Below are 14,842 nucleotides of genomic sequence, written 5' to 3'. Positions count from 1 at the left end.
CCGAGATGGATTTTATTATTGCTGATACAGTATCGCGTGGAATATTTTGCAACAGAGAAAATATTATTATTGATGGAACGAAGTTGGGTACAGTGATCACTTATCTCGATGGAGAATCAGCGCAGTATACTCATTTGAGATCATCAATGCTCGCCTATGTAAGTATCAATCTGCTATCAATGATAAATAAATTTGCCGATATCGCGGTAAGGGTTGCAACGGATTCATTTTATATAGATAAAAAATATCAATGTAGGCTAGAAAATTTAATCGCTGATGGGGCTTGGGGAACCTGGAGAATAAAAAACGAGGATATTCTAGATTATTGTGAGGACGCGGATGTAGAAGATTGCGATAAGTTTCATAAAGATAAATATGATGAAGTATCAACAGCAGCATCTGCGTTTGATCCGATTTCACGAAACAAATTCGTTTACCTAAATGGTCCTGGCGGTAGTGGTAAAACAACACGAGCAATAAACTTATTTTCAAACTCTGATATGATCGTGTTAACTCCAACTCACAGGTTAGCTCGAGAAATAAAACAACGTGGCGTTAATTCTTGTACTTATCACAGTTATTTCAAGTACAGCGGTGGATTGTGGGATTCGGCTCGAATGGGAAATAAATATATCAACAAGATTATAATATTTGATGAAATTTGCACGGTAAATTTAGTTGTGTTAAAATTATTCCTGGGTTGGCTAGAAGAAAAAAACACCGCAGTAATAATGTGCGGCGATCATGGTCAACCTGATCCTATTGATGGTGAATCTCCACACGGGTGGCTTAGAAATTTTGTAGATTATTATGAAGAGATTGATGCTGATTATAGATCTAATGATATTTTACTAACCGAATTTAAAAAAATGATTCGATTGCAACCTAATAAATTTCAATGTGATGTGATGAGAAAAATAATCGACGAAACTTCGATGGATAATTTTCTAACTTTGTGGCGTCCAGATCATCTGATTGTTGCTAGCAGAAAAATTATTCGCGATGCTATTCAGAAAATACTATTCAAGCTTCACTGTGAGAAATTTCCAACGCTGCAGGTTCCGTTGTGCTACAGACCCGCTGATACCAGAAAACAAAATATTAATGTTACTTTGCCATGCGGAGAAGAAAAAATAATGGTTTTGAACGATATTATTTTCGTTGATATTAATCTTGTCAATGATGCAATAAACGCAGAAAGATCGCCATGGAAACTCGGATACGCAGCAACAATACACTCGTCACAAGGATTAACAGTAGATGGCCAAGTTTGGATCGTCGATGATAGAATTTCCTGGTCGAATTTAGTTTATCTGGCAGTTTCTCGAGTAAGAAAATTATCTCAGCTAGGTAGAATTAAATTTCACATTAACGAAGATGGCGGTAATTGAGTATCTCTCGGTATTATTTGTAATTCTTCTTTGGTAAATCCGCGTTGTGGTGCTAGTGAATCTAGAAAATAAATTGCCGGTCTTCCCGATGATCTTGTTACGGCCGATATTTTATGTGTCGTAACACTCCAAGTTGGATCGGTTGCTCTTTTTCTGCCACCCTCGGCTTCTCCTTCCTTGTATAAATATCTTACAATAACACTACCTAGCACAGGCGGAATTGTGGAACTTCGCTTTAGTGGTATTTTTATTTTTGTAATTGCAATTGCGGGCTTCATTGCTATTGTTCGTGTTACTTCGTTATTTAGTGCGTTAATCACGTGAGGTAATCTTGTTACCCAATCGTGAGATCGTTTATCTTGGATAAATTCGCGCGCGTACTGATATCCGAATAATCGTTCTGCAAGAGTTTTATTGAATCTCTCAACGATAGCTTGATTGTGATGAACACCTACAATACCGCGACGGATTTTAACATTATTCTTTTTCATCAGTGAAGTAACCGCGCCAAGAAATTCTCGTCCTGGATCAACCTGGAGAAGCTTCGGCCATGTTAATGGAGATCGTGAATAAATTTCGCTAAACGCCTTAGCAATTTCCGTTGCTGTTTTATTCGATAATGGTTCTGCTTCCTTGTACCTACTTGCAATATCAACAACCGTCAGAACATATTTGTATATAACTCCGTCAACGGTATCGTAAGGAAGAAACATAAGATCAGCCTGATGGACTTCATTAGAGACACTGACAGAGAAACTCGCATATGATATTTTCTTAGGCGGAGGAAGATAAATTTGCCAAACTGCTTGTCTCGATAGCCACGATTCAGCGACAGATTGCTTTACTTTTGCTGCCTTAGCAAGTTTGGCTATTGCTGATTTTCCTCGCCAAAATCCTCGCGGAGAATAATATATTTGCTCCATTATAAATTACCAGCACCTAGTACTAATTTACCTTTCATTGCTCCTTTTATCAACCAAGTTGCCAATTTATCTTTGAAATTTTTATCAGGAATAGCATCTATTGCGTGAATTAATTTAATATCAGCGAGATGTCTTTGTTGTAAATCTCCGCTGCGATATGCAAGATCGTGATAGTAGCATGCGTTATCGATAGCGTTTACTGGATCCTCGCCAGGATTTGGTTGATTATTATCGTTAAGTCTTATATCTAGCCTTGTACCAGGTCCGCAGTAATTATATCCTGGTAAATGTTTCTCTCCGGGATATTTCGCCCAGGAAGCTCCAGGCAGATTTGTTAAGGAGGTTGCGATGTCTCCTCCGGTTCTACTTTTTTTTTTACAAATCTAAACTTAATTGTTCCACAAACCGCGCATTCTCCCTTGATTGCATTTCTGTTGTTGCGTGTAACGACTTCGATTGGATTTATCGTAGCAGTTCGAGTGCGACACTTAACACAATATGAATCCATAATATTCTAATAACATGAATGTAATTGATTTTTCAGCCACAAAGAAACGCGAGCAAGTAAAGCACACCGAGGCATTACCAAATTCGATTAGAATGATAATCATTGGACCATCTGGTTCTGGAAAAACGCAATTGTTGCTAAATTTGATTATGCGATGGTTAAAATGGGACAAATTGTATTTGGTTGCGCCGTCTGTTGATGATCAGCGATGTTATCAGGTATTAAAAGAATTTAGTGATAATACTGAAGATGGCACAATAGAATTTATAACGGATATCAATGAAGCTCCATCAGTGGAAAGTTTAGACGGTGATGCTAATAATCTTGTTGTTTTCGATGATGTGATGCTGGATAAGCAAACTAACCCAGCTAGGATATTCTCGCGTGGCCGACATAAGAACACCGATGTGATTTACGTGACGCAGCGATATACGCAAATTCCAAAGGTGATTAGAGATAATTGTAATATTTTATCGGTGTTCAATGGCGTTGATACTCACACGCTGAGGAATATCCATCAAACTTGGTGTAACGGCGATATGGATATAAATAAATTTAAAAATTTCTTCAGTAACGCTCAGGCAACACCACACGGTTTTGTCACGATTAATCTTCATGATCCGCGTAGTAGGTATCGTGTTGGTCTTGATCAGATTTACTCATAAAATCGCAGTCCAAATTTGCAATCACAAACAAATTTTACAATACCCCCCCCCAAAAAATGCTGGTTTTTTTTATGCCTGAAAATGCATTCTGGGTCGAAATTTCGCGGATTAATTTGCGCAGGAAGGTTTATTTTTGCAATCTGAGGCTTCTACGGAGAAATGTTTGGTGGGAGGCTTATTTTAGTCTGTGCCACCTGGTCTGTACAACTTCCCTGCTGCTTGAAATATTATGTACTGCTATTGTTGAATTAGACAATATGCATTCAGAAAGTTCTGAAGTGTGATCTGCAACAGCAAAGGCCACACTGTACACTTAGACCTCAGTGACCTCCAGTTCAGTTTCAGAAACTGCAGTTCCAAACCCAAATGATGTCAATGCCATTTTGTAAGATCTCCCAATCAGGAACTGCAGTTTCAAACCCAACTGATGTCTATGCCATTTTGGAAGATCTCCCAATCAGGAACTGCAGTTCCAAACCAAGTGGAAGTCAATGGGTTCTTGGAAGATCTCCCAAATTGACATAATCCTTGTCCTTTTTTCAAATTTCTAATGGCAGCAGTATTCATCTGTCCTGCCATGCACAATAATCAAAATAATATATTATGTCCAATAGACATACCAGGGATATGCTGTATTGCCTGATTTTCTTCCATTAATTGCAATATTTCTTTTTAATACTTCTTTGCTGATTGCTTGAGGCTGATTTTCCTTTTTGCCATCAATATATTTTCATTTGTTACAAAACATTTCTAGATATAAGCAAAAGCTTTATCATGCAGGTATTTTGCACAAAAAGATGGGCAGATTAGAGCTTTTTTATTTTTTTTATTGAACGTAAGTTGTAAGGATTTTACCTGTTCCCCTACATCACCACCTGACCAGGTATATAGGGCATTACCTTGAGATTATTTTCCATTCTGAGCTGTACTCAAGGACATGTTCATTCACTCAGACACAACATATGCACACACAGACACATATACTCTCATAAAATTAAAGCATCTTAGGTACTTGGTTCCCTAACCAAACTACCTGTATCTGTAACAAACCCAGACAATCCAATATCTGGATTTTACATCAACGATCATAGTTTTGATATATTTTGCCATTTTTCTGTAAGTTTGTAACTTAAGGGTAATTTCAGTAAGACCAATGGTCAAATCATATGAGCTGTCAGGTCTGTAGTGGACAAGTAGCATCCACTTCATTGAGGCCCAACCAGACTTTGGGAAGAATGTGTGTAACCTTTCAAAACTCTTAGTAGTTTATGAGACAAAGCAAAAATAAACTAATCCTCACATACAATAGATAGATGATGGGCAGGCAATGAATTGATGACAGATGATTGGCAACAGGCCATCCCATTAAGTTCTTAACCATGACCACCTGTGCTAAAATTGATTTCCATAAAAATAAATAAATTTACATTTGTTCCAAATTTAAGGTAACATTATCAGCACAAAAAATAAAGAAAAGAAATAAAATATCTGCATAACAAAATGGTCTAAAATGTTCTTTTCCATGATTGTCCATGTTTTATGTTTAATGTAAAGGGATGTGATATTTGATCAACTTGATTTGTAAAAAAGTGCATGGCCCAACATATGTAGTTCAAAAACCAGCTGATGAACAAACCACCTGAATCAACAGCTGAAATGACACCTTTATAACCATTTCATATATTATGAAACCCAAATGTCAATACTGATTTCCAGTGCAGTGTTATTTAAAATTACCTTGTTACCAGAGGGAGTAATCCAGTCCCCTTTCCTAACGACCCCAAAGGATCCTTTACCTATCTTCCCATACAAAGTCAGGGCTGTTACATTGATGACGCAGGTTAGGGATTGGTCACCATTAGCTGAATGGGGGGAAGATGACAAACCTTTCTTGCTGGTTGACGTTTTCTCCTGACCTTTAGGAAGAAACTGGAAGAAAAAAAAGATCATGAGAATATTCATTTCATAGAACTTCTCCCTAGATGGCACTCATAAAAAAGACCACTGTATGTTATGCTGTCAGATTGGTCACTCACAAAAAAGACCACTGTATGTTATGCTGTCAGATTGGTCTCATTTTGAGTGTTATATTTTTGTGTTATGTGTGGTTCAAAAATGTACTTAATTGACAAGATAGGATGAAACAAATACTGTAACAAACAAGTCTGGACAACATTAATGAATCCATCCAAGATAAATATAAACCCATATTGCAAGTTTTTTATATCCAAAAATGGATCATAAAAATGGATTCTAGAAGGACAACAAGCTCAGCCATTTAGATGTAAGAGCACCTCATTAATAACTATGGATCTTGTACATTACTGAACTTGTCCAAGGTTTGTATGTTCTAAAGCCACATTGCAGGTCTGATTCAAACTGCATCCGAAATAAGGACTCAAGAGTGGGAACAAGCAACTCTTAAAAGATGCAAAATGCATGACAGATAATGGATGACGGATACATGACTGTACCATATGTGCACATGACCTTATATCCAGGTACTGATTTGGGTGACATGTACAGAAACCTAGATAATTCTGAACTGTCTGTGTCATGCACTGCATTAATTGAAATGAGAAAGTAAAAGAACAAGTAACAGATGCCAGATTTGCATCTGTTCTAGTTGATGGCTCTTCAGATACATGTCAATGATAACTGTACAGATATATGTCTATGATGGCTGTACATATAAATTTCATTGACAGCTGTACAGATACATGTCTATGATGGCTGTACAGATACATGTCTATGATGGCTGTACAGATACATGTCTATGATGGCTATACAGATACATGTCAGAGATGGCTGTATATATCCATGTCTATGATGACTGTACAGATACATGTCTATGATGGTTGTACAGACACATGTTAAAGACAGCTGTACAGATACATGTCAGTGATGAATGTAGAAATATGTCTATGATGGCCGTACAGATATATGTCAGTGATGACTGCTGAAATATATATCAATGATGGCTGTACATATCCATGTCAGAGACGGTTGTACAGATACATGTCTATGATGATGCTACAGATATATGTCTATGATGGCTGTACAGATATATGTCAATGATGATGCTACAGATATATGTCTATGATGGCTGTACAGATATGTCAATGATGGCCAATGAAATATATATCAATGAGGGCTGTACATATACATGTCCGTGATGACTGTACAGATATATGCCAATGATGGCTGTACAAGATACATGTCTATGATAACTGTACAGATATATGTCTATGATGGCTGTACAGATACATGTCAATGATGACTGTACATACGTGTCTATGATGACTACAGATACATATCAATGAGTAAGAGACTACGTTTTAAAACTGTCTGATTGTCAGTTTATTACATAGTCTGCTGATGTTAAACTCAGATCAGCAGAATGATACAGAAAGAAAAAGACTGCAAACCATTCATGTATCAAGTGCATTACTGAAGAAGAAATGCAGGGTGTAATTTTGATGAGGCAGCTGTCACACTTGGTAAAAGGAGGAGATGCAAAGAAAAATGAGAGAACAAAGTGAATACTAGTTATTACATACTGTGTGGCACACAGTCTTGAATTGGGACAATCACATACAGCAACAACAAAAAAAGTTCCCTACCTTTCAAAGTATCAAGAAATATTTTCTACTATTTTTCCCCAAAACAGCAGAGAGAAATGTAAGTAATTGGACAGTTGCTAGAAGAGAGAAATAGAAGTAATTGGACAGTTGCTAGAAGAGCTGTTGTTATTGTTGTTGTAGGGTTTAACGCCATTTTTCAGCACACGATAGGCTATACATGGCAGCCAGTATTAATGGTGGAGGAAGAACCCGGGAGAACTCCAGAAAGAACCACTGACCCACGAGAAGCTACTGGCAAGCTTTCTCACATACCCACATTAGCCGAATCCGAGACTCGAACCCACGCAGACAGAGGTAAGATGGCAGTGATCCGTAACGGAGAGCGCTTTAGACCACTCGGCCACTCGGGGCCCCTGCTAGAAGAGAGAAATGGAAGTAATTGGACAGTTGCTAGAAGAGAGAAATGGAAGTAATTGGACAGTTGCTAGAAGAAAGAAATGGAAGTAATTGGACAGTTGCTAGAAGAGAGAAATGGAAGTAATTGGACAGTTGCTAGAAGAAAGAAATGGAATTGGATAGTTGCTAGAAGAGAGAAATGGAAGTAATTGGACAGTTGCTAGAAGAGAGAAATGGAAGTAATTGGACAGTTGCTAGAAGACAGAAATGGAAGTAATTGGACAGTTGCTAGAAGAAAGAAATGGAAGTAATTGGACAGTTGCTAGAAGAGAGAAATGGAAGTAATTGGACAGTTGCTAGAAGAGAGAAATGGAAGTAATTGGACAGTTGCTAGAAGAAAGAAATGGAAGTAATTGGACAGTTGCTAGAAGAGAGAAATGGAAGTAATTGGACAGTTGCTAGAAGAAAGAAATGGAATTGGATAGTTGCTAGAAGAGAGAAATGGAAGTAATTGGACAGTTGCTAGAAGACAGAAATGGAAGTAATTGGACAGTTGCTAGAAGAGAGAAATGGAAGTAATTGGACAGTTGCTAGAAGAGAGAAATGGAAGTAATTGGACAGTTGCTAGAGGAGTTATCAATATCTGGGGATCAGTCTTCTTCAGTTACAGGTTAATCTTCGCAAACTGCAAAAGTTGAGGACTATCTGGGGAATCTTTTTAAACAAATTCAGCTCTGACTTCTCTCAGGAAAATGTATTATCTAATGGGAAAACAAACCAAGTCAAAAAAGTATTAAAATGTGGAAAACAAATCAAGACATGGTTGTTTGTTGTTTTGGGTTTAACGCCATTTCTCAGTGCCAGATGGGCTATGCATGGTGGCCAGTATACCTTGTGGAGGAAGAATCATTGGAAAACCCAAGTAAGAATCACTGACACATGGGAAGCCACCATCTGCTTTCTCACATACCCATTTAAGCTGAGCACAAGACTCAAACCTACACAGAGGAGAGATAGCAGTGATCAGTAAAGGCAATAGTTTTAGACCACTCGGCTACCTGGGGCCCAAAATCAAGTTAAAATGTATTATCATGTGGGATAACAAATCATGTCAAATTTATAAAAAAAATGTTGGAAAACAAATCAAGTCAAAATGTATTACCAAATGGTAAAAACAAATCAAGTCATAATTTATTATCATGTGTGAAAACAAACAAAAATGGATAATCATCTGGGAACAACAAGTCAAATGGCAAATGTGAGTAAGTCTACTATGAACTCTAAAGGAAATACTTTCTGCACTGATAATTTAAATTATTCCTGTGAGTCACTTATTGGTGAGTGACCAAGCACCCATCTCTTACTTGCTATAGCTCTGCGAAATTCAAGACCTAACTCGCTGATTATTTTTTCACCATTACAATATGGCTTTAAGTTAAGAAAAGACCTAAACATGAATTGAAAGATTACGTATATATAGAGGCATCAAACCATATGTCTATATCAAAAAATATATGTCTATATCAAGCCATATGTCTACGTCAACTGATGTCTATATCATTCTATATGTATATCAAACCATATGTCTACATCAAATCATATGTCTATATCAATCCATATGTCTATATTAAATCATGTCTATATAAAACCATACTATGTCAAACATGTCTCTATCTAACCATGTCTATATAAAACCATACTATATCAAACCATATGTCTATATCAAACCATATGTCTATAACAACTGATGTCTATATCAACCTATATGTCTATATCAACCGCTATATGTCTATATCAAATCATGTCTATATCAAAGCAGATGTATATTCATCACTGCTAGAAGCTAAACCAGAAAGTTTGATCTCTATTTCACTTCTGAAGACGATAATGTTTGCCTTGTCTCCACCTACAACTAAGCAGGAGAGATATCTCACTGCTTTCAAAATGACAAAAACAAAGATATCTCACTGCTTTCAAAATGACAAAAACAAAGATATCTCACTGCTTTCAAAATGACAAAAACAAAGCTCACAAACTGCTTTAATCAAGATCCACTGGTTCATCTAATAAGACTCTAAATTATGGAAATGTGTGGCTGTCTCCAGCTAACACATTGACACAAACACAAGGAAAATGTAGACAGGAACCAATGAACCAATCCCTCAAGTCCCTGCAGTTGCTGATCATCATCTTCTATCTCAATCATCTGAAGATGATAAACCAGATCTACTTCAGCTGCCCCATGGTAAATTTGATTCTGACAATGAGTTCCATGTCAATGCTCATTCAGACTGATATCATTTCTGATAGCAACTTTCATTTAAGTACTCATTCAGACTGTACAGCTATACCCTGTTTCTAATAGTGATTTTCATTTAAGTACTCATTCAGACTGTACAGCTATACCCTGTTTCTAATAGTGATTTTCATTTAAGTACTCATTCAGACTGTACAGCTATACCCTGTTTCTAATAGTGATTTTCATTTAAGTACTCATTCAGACTGTACAGCTATACCCTGTTTCTAACAGTGATTTTCAAGTAAGTACTCATTCAGACTGTACAGCTATACCGTTTCTAAAGGTGATTTTCATTTAAGTACTCATTCAGACTGTACAGCTATACCCTGTTTCTAATAGTGACTTTCAAGTAAGTACTCATTCAGACTGTGCAGCTATACCCTGTTTCTAATAGTGATTTTCATTTAAGTACTAATTCAGACTGTGCAGCTATACCCTGTTTCTAATAGTGATTTTCATTTAAGTACTAATTCAGACTAATCAACAATATCTAGTTTCGATAGTGACTCTCATGTCATTACTCACTAAGACTGGTAATGCCCAGTACTATGTACCTGACTCAGCTTCCGAAAAGTTGAAATAAAAGTCTCTACGGTCATTTTTGCTATGTTGTAGTTTTATTCCAGTGTAATGAGTTGAGTTAATGAAGGAATACTGTTTTAATCAGCTTCTTCCCAGGATGAGTCTTTGAATAAAAAAGTTTCCTAGCAAAGAAATGAGCCAGAAAATCCCTAATCCATGGGGGCACTTTTGTTAACTGGAATTGGTGACTCATCAATGAGTTCCTCATATATAAAACAGGACAGTGAACCAGTTAGTTAAGTGACTGCAAAGGTCTTTTCCCAAAGAAAATGATCTAAGGTACATGTACTTCATAACCCAAGGCTTAAAATATGTTTATATTACCTTCAATCCTTCAAAGTTCTACAGTAAATTCAATGATCAGGTTGATCATCAGAAAAACAACTTTTTACTGCTTTTCTTGCATGCCGTCTTGTTAAGAAAAAGGGCACTCCACTGAAGATAGCTCCAAAATTACAATGTGTTAAGTGATTTCATCTTTTTTTCCAGTGAGCCATGTGTATAATGTGACAGTGATATGTGCCTGTTTATGGTTTATCGCTATATTAAAAATATTAAGTCACCAACAAGAAGCAGTGTTACCAGTCTAACTATAAGAAGCAGTGTTACCAGTCTAACTATAAGAAGCAGTGTTACCAGTCTAACTATAAGAAGCAGTGTTACCAGACTAACTAACCCCCTCCCTCTGATCTCTATCAGTCATTTGCTCATTTACATAAAGCATGTTTTGAATACATAGCTGAATTACAAACTAGTAAAATGAAGGATGCAGAAAATCGCAAACTTTACACTGATTATTTTGCTTTCACTCACATTTACTACATCTGTATCATTCCTAAAAGCACATTTATCAAATATAGGAAATGTCTATAAAAATTGAAACATAAATTTTGCATTATATTTACTTCAAGCGCAGAACATTTTACAGACAGGGTACACATACATATACAGATTGTTGCATTTTCAATCAAATTACTTTTTCCAGTATTCCTTTCTTGCGCAGTGTTGCCTTCTTCCTCTTGACAGCATCAAAGAGCCGTCGGATGGCTGGCTTGCCCATTCCAATCTTCTCCAGGTCATCTGTCTTGACATATTCAAAGTGTGACAATCTGGGAAACATAAAGCATAAAATATTTAAAGTTGCAATGAATGTTTGCAAATAAAAAGATGTGTAATTTATGTGATATTAGAAGGAAAAGTTAATTGTAATGTCAGTCATTTCTAATTATGTCCACTGCAATCAAGAAACAAAAAATCCCAATTCACTTAATTGTATGCAGACAGCAACAAGAGGACCATGAATGGCACAATACATGCCCATCCCATGTTTAATAGTCCTGTAAGCAGATAAACAAAATTTTGTGCAGAAACCATTTTTCATCTTTCAGTCAGTGACCCTAACCTTTACCCTTTTGACTTTGATATTCATTCCTGCCATAAATGAAAGCCATCCACAAACTTTGGGCCAGGTCTGTGATTTATAAACCAATGTTATTGTGCAAGAAACAATTTTCTTCTTTTAGTCTATGGCCTTAAAACCTTTCGACTTCAAAATCAATAGCCTTACTCCAAGTGCAAGTTCTGTAACTGTAAATGCTGGAAAACTTAAGTGATTGTGCAGAAATCAAGTTCCTTGCTTTAAGTCACAATGACCTTGACATTTCTGAGCTTATGTACCCAAGAAGGATGTCTCTTTGACAACATATTATGCACCCCTTAAGGTAGGCATATGCAATAAATAATGCTAAAATATCAATTTACAGTTACAGTACAAAGTGTGCCGACAATTTTCCAGTCATGTCTGTACAGTATCCAATGAAGAAATTTGCACTACAAAGTGAAATCTTTCAGATTTATACATGGATCAAGGCCTGTGCTACACTGTACTGTTGGACAATAGACTTATGTGAAGTGTCGAATTTTGAATTGCAGCGAACTTTAAAGTTGAATGCATTGAGCATTAAAATTGTATTGCATTTAAGCCAGAAACGTCTTTGTGGTAGGTCACTTCGACCTTTCTTCGTTCATCTCCCCCCATGTCAGTGTAAACTTCAAAGGGGCAGCATTCCAACTCAGTGAAACTGACTGGGGTATCTTAACATGGTACTTAGAAAGTAAACATTTGAGCTACCAACCCTAACTGCTTGGTAGGAACTTATGTCCACTTATCATTTTTTCAAAAGGAAGTTGTCATGCACTGTCGTACACAGATTCTGAGCTGTCTAAACCTGATGAAAGAAATTATTTCTTTGGGAAAAATTAGGGACCGCTGCCTATGATTGGGCAGAATAAATTAAGGCGTACACTTTAGAGCAATCAGACTTTAAAGTAACAACCTTAATCAAAATTCTTTAGTCTGAAAATCTCCTGGAAGAGGAAAGAGTCTTGACTCTGTGGAAAGCATAAAGAGATCAGTGCTTTCCTCGTTAAACAAGAAAGGGACCAGGTGTCCATCTTGTAAAAAGAAAGACATGTTTTAGTGCTAGGACACACAAGTTCTGAAAAAGAACAGCAATAAGGAATAGCTTGCTGCGAGAGAAACAAGACAGTCTGGACACAGAAGGACGAGGAAAAGAAGGACGAGGTCAAAAAAAAAAAGGACCAGGAAGTCCATGAAGCGATATAGCATAGAGCTTAGGAAGTAGGTGACGTTGACAAAGGGTCTAAGGTAAGGAAGGTGATGCATATCAATCGTTGATATTGTGCTCTTTTCACCTCTTGTTATGATGATGAAATAAAACCAAATTATACACACCTGTTAAATTACACTGACATAATCTAACTTGAAGTGGAATTGCCATTTATTAATTTGTTCTGATAAAATTTGTTATTTTTTTTTGTCAAAAGAGGGCTCACATTGCTTCATTTCTCCCAGTATTCTCGCTCAGTTCTCTGTTGAAATTCTATTCTTCTTTCACTCCCGCCAGGCTATAATATCGAGGGAAGTCATCCTCTAGATAAAGCCAGCTAAATTCAATTAACCACCCCTCTTACTAAGAGAGCAACGTTACAATGTAACTGATATATAAACCATGATGTTACAGTAAGTTCTTAAGAGATAAAGACATAATCCACAAACAAGTCAGGCAGGATCCACTCCTTGGTGTTGCTGTCGATGTAATCCACAAACAAGTGGATCCACTCCTTGTTTGGCATCAGAAATCCCCAAAGTTTAGTAACAGCAAAAAATAGACTTACAGTAAAGTGAATTTATGATTTGTGGAGGTACACTAATTTTCATGGTTGCCACACACGCAAAAACACATTTATGGACCAATCTTCATTGATTCTTCTATTAAAATTACATAGATATTTCCTTAATACATAAATTTAAAATTAATGAATATATGAAATTAATGAAGATGAATAAAAACCATAAAAATTGATTATCCATAAATTTTAAAAAAATGCATTCACACTAATGCCAAGTTATTAGAAATTGTACTGAGTATCCAACAGTCCAGAGATTTTAGCAGAAAATGTCTGAATTAGAAAAAATGGGGTTAATATGTCTTCCATGGTTTCATACAAGGAGCTACTTTACTTACTTTCTCTTGACAAGTGTTACATGGGGGTTAAATATGTTACATGTTACAAAAACATTATGCTAATGCCATATCAAGAAAAGCACTCCCTCAACATATGGCCTTTCATTATAACACTGTTCCTTATATAAGGTGGGCCTGGTCATAGATCCAATATTATTATGTAATGCCAAATTATAATGTGTTTAAGCCATACCCATATATACTCACATATAAGACAAGTCCAACTGCAAAATGCATAGCCCCATACCTGCAATCACATAATGTCCTGGCAGAGCTGGGTCTGTGCAGTTTTTTAGGAGTAATCAATAGAACAAACAACATAGACCCTGATCTGCATGCACATGATCTGAATCTTTGCTGTTTGCAGTTTGACTTATAAGCAAGTACAAATGGGTAGAATTAGAATGGGGAGGTGCAGTATACAGTAACTTTCTTCTTACAAAACTGCAATCTTAAGAGCGGTTTTGAATAGACCTGTATGCAAACAAACCCTCCACATGTGCTGCTTGATGGGATTGTTGGGGGGATGGGGGTGTACCTGTACAACAGGGAATCAGTTGTCAACAAACAATATTATTAATGGATTTTTGTGGAATTTAGAAATTATGTATACAGCAAAAGTAAAAGAAATTTCTGACCTACATGTAGAATATTACAGTTTTCTGGTGCAAAAACTCTATGAAATAGATGTGTACCTTCTTTTGTTAAGCCAAAATAACAGTCTCATTTTACCACTTCACAAAGTTGCAAAACTTCATAAAAAAATTGTCACATACATAAATTCCCCTAGTTTATCTGGCACATGTCAGTTTCATGATTAAATGATGAAGAAAAAATGCTGATAATCTATGCAAAAGACCGACTAGGTGCATCCAACGTGGTTGCTGAAAAAGTTTACATGAATCTTTGTTGATATAATGGGAGATAACTGGAATAAAAATGTTTA

General features: G+C 36.5%; 1 protein-coding gene across 4 annotated transcripts in view; it reads right to left on the bottom strand.

The window, feature by feature from the left end:
* LOC149781117 (activated CDC42 kinase 1-like) overlaps positions 1 to 14,842 on the bottom strand; it is a 162,164-nt gene that overhangs the window by 67,197 nt on the left and 80,125 nt on the right. For all 4 annotated transcript variants that reach the window (XM_089935219.1, XM_089935218.1, XM_089935216.1 and 1 more), the window contains 2 exons: positions 11,325 to 11,457; positions 5,225 to 5,416 (listed from right to left, as the gene is read on the bottom strand). In XM_089935219.1, the coding sequence (XP_089791345.1) occupies positions 5,225 to 5,416; positions 11,325 to 11,457 (325 nt within the window). The remainder of the gene's footprint in view (positions 1 to 5,224; positions 5,417 to 11,324; positions 11,458 to 14,842) is intronic.

This window comes from Sinohyriopsis cumingii, chromosome 15, assembly GCF_028554795.1.
Source record: "Sinohyriopsis cumingii isolate HCF-2022 chromosome 15, ASM2855479v2, whole genome shotgun sequence".
Classification (NCBI taxonomy): Eukaryota; Metazoa; Mollusca; class Bivalvia; order Unionida; family Unionidae; genus Sinohyriopsis; species Sinohyriopsis cumingii.
The sequence above is the reverse complement of the archived record's forward strand: the minus strand, read 5'-3'. Positions and strand labels throughout refer to the sequence as shown.